At 40.3% G+C, this 1,298-nt stretch overlaps 1 protein-coding gene across 1 annotated transcript in view; it reads right to left on the bottom strand.

Annotated features, from left to right (window-relative positions):
• Nucleotides 1–258: 258 nt before the first annotated feature.
• calml6 (calmodulin like 6) overlaps nt 259–1,298 on the bottom strand; it is an 8,083-nt gene continuing 7,043 nt past the window's right edge. Inside the window, exon 5 of the mRNA XM_062965708.1 lies at nt 259–554. Within this exon, the coding sequence (XP_062821778.1) occupies nt 508–554 (47 nt within the window). The 3' untranslated portion in view covers nt 259–507. The remainder of the gene's footprint in view (nt 555–1,298) is intronic.

Below are 1,298 nucleotides of genomic sequence, written 5' to 3'. Positions count from 1 at the left end.
TACTTATAACCTGTTATGATACCAGTATGGTTAAATATTGGTGCAGAGTAAAGGTAAAGGGAAAACCTGTTACTATTATTATTGTTACTATTATTATTATTATTTACACTTTTATTAATTGTGTTCTTCAACAACAGATGCCAGTGGAAACATTGAGAACCTCTCCCAAAGAACCATCCTCGAGGGAGAGTTTTCTCTCCTTGCAAAACTGCAACTCACAAATGACAGGAAGCCAACTTAGATCTGTACAACTTGGACTATGACTTTTAAAAAATAACTTGTTTTATTTTAAATTTTTTGAAAAAAAAACTACTTGTAAGAGCACGCGTGACATTGCGGTCGCAAGACGTCGCTCCTCTTTGCTGACTCTGCCTTGGAGAGCATTATTTTTATTACATCTCGGCCCGGAAAAAGGTGACCTAATTTGCGCATTTACATTTCAAGAAGGAAAAACGGGGCAAGGCATCAAGAGAATCGTTCCCGATCGTTCCTTTCTTCCAGCGAGCTTTATTGGGTCAGTTTGAAAGATTCACCCGTCATCATGGCCACGAATTCTGGAAGAGAGAAGCATAGGAGGCACACACATATGGAAATGAGAATAACTTATTTTTAGTTCTCCTTTTTCAGGAGTAAAAACCACACAAAAGCAACTAACCCAACGTTCCTCAAAGTCGACGAGAGCACGAGGCCCGGAGGCTGCTCCCTTGAAGCCCTAAAGCCCTGGACTCTTGCGCTAGAGCTCGCTCTTAACTCAAAATGTTGCTCTTATGTCAAAGCAAAACCTGGTCCGAGCAACAGCTCTTTTAAGTTGAGGTTGCACCCCACTTGCCTCGTTTCCAACAGACCTCACAACCTCTGAGGATGCCTGTAAATGGGAAGGTTGGCTGGAATCCTATGAATGCATCACAGAGTTAAGCGCCCGTGAGTGTTGTGTATTCGTAGTCCCTACATCAACGGACCTCACAATGGCGAAAAGTCAGGGGAGAATGCTTCTAGAACATGGCCAGACAGCCCGGAAAACTCACAGCGACCCAGTGATTCCGGCCATGAAAGCCTTCGACAACACAACAACAACAACAACAACAACAACAATAATAATAATACATCACACAGTCCTAGACACTTGGGAAGTGTTCGACTTGTGATTTTGTGATATGAAATCCAGCATATCTATCTTGTTTGCTGTGTCATGATAATAATAATAATAATAATAATAATAATAATAATAATAATAATAATAATAATAATAATAATAAATCACACAGTCCTAGACACTTGGGAAGTGTTTGACTTGTGAT

The sequence above is a fragment of the Anolis carolinensis genome, unplaced genomic scaffold (assembly GCF_035594765.1).
Source record: "Anolis carolinensis isolate JA03-04 unplaced genomic scaffold, rAnoCar3.1.pri scaffold_15, whole genome shotgun sequence".
NCBI lineage: Eukaryota > Metazoa > Chordata > Lepidosauria > Squamata > Dactyloidae > Anolis > Anolis carolinensis.
The sequence above is the reverse complement of the archived record's forward strand: the minus strand, read 5'-3'. Positions and strand labels throughout refer to the sequence as shown.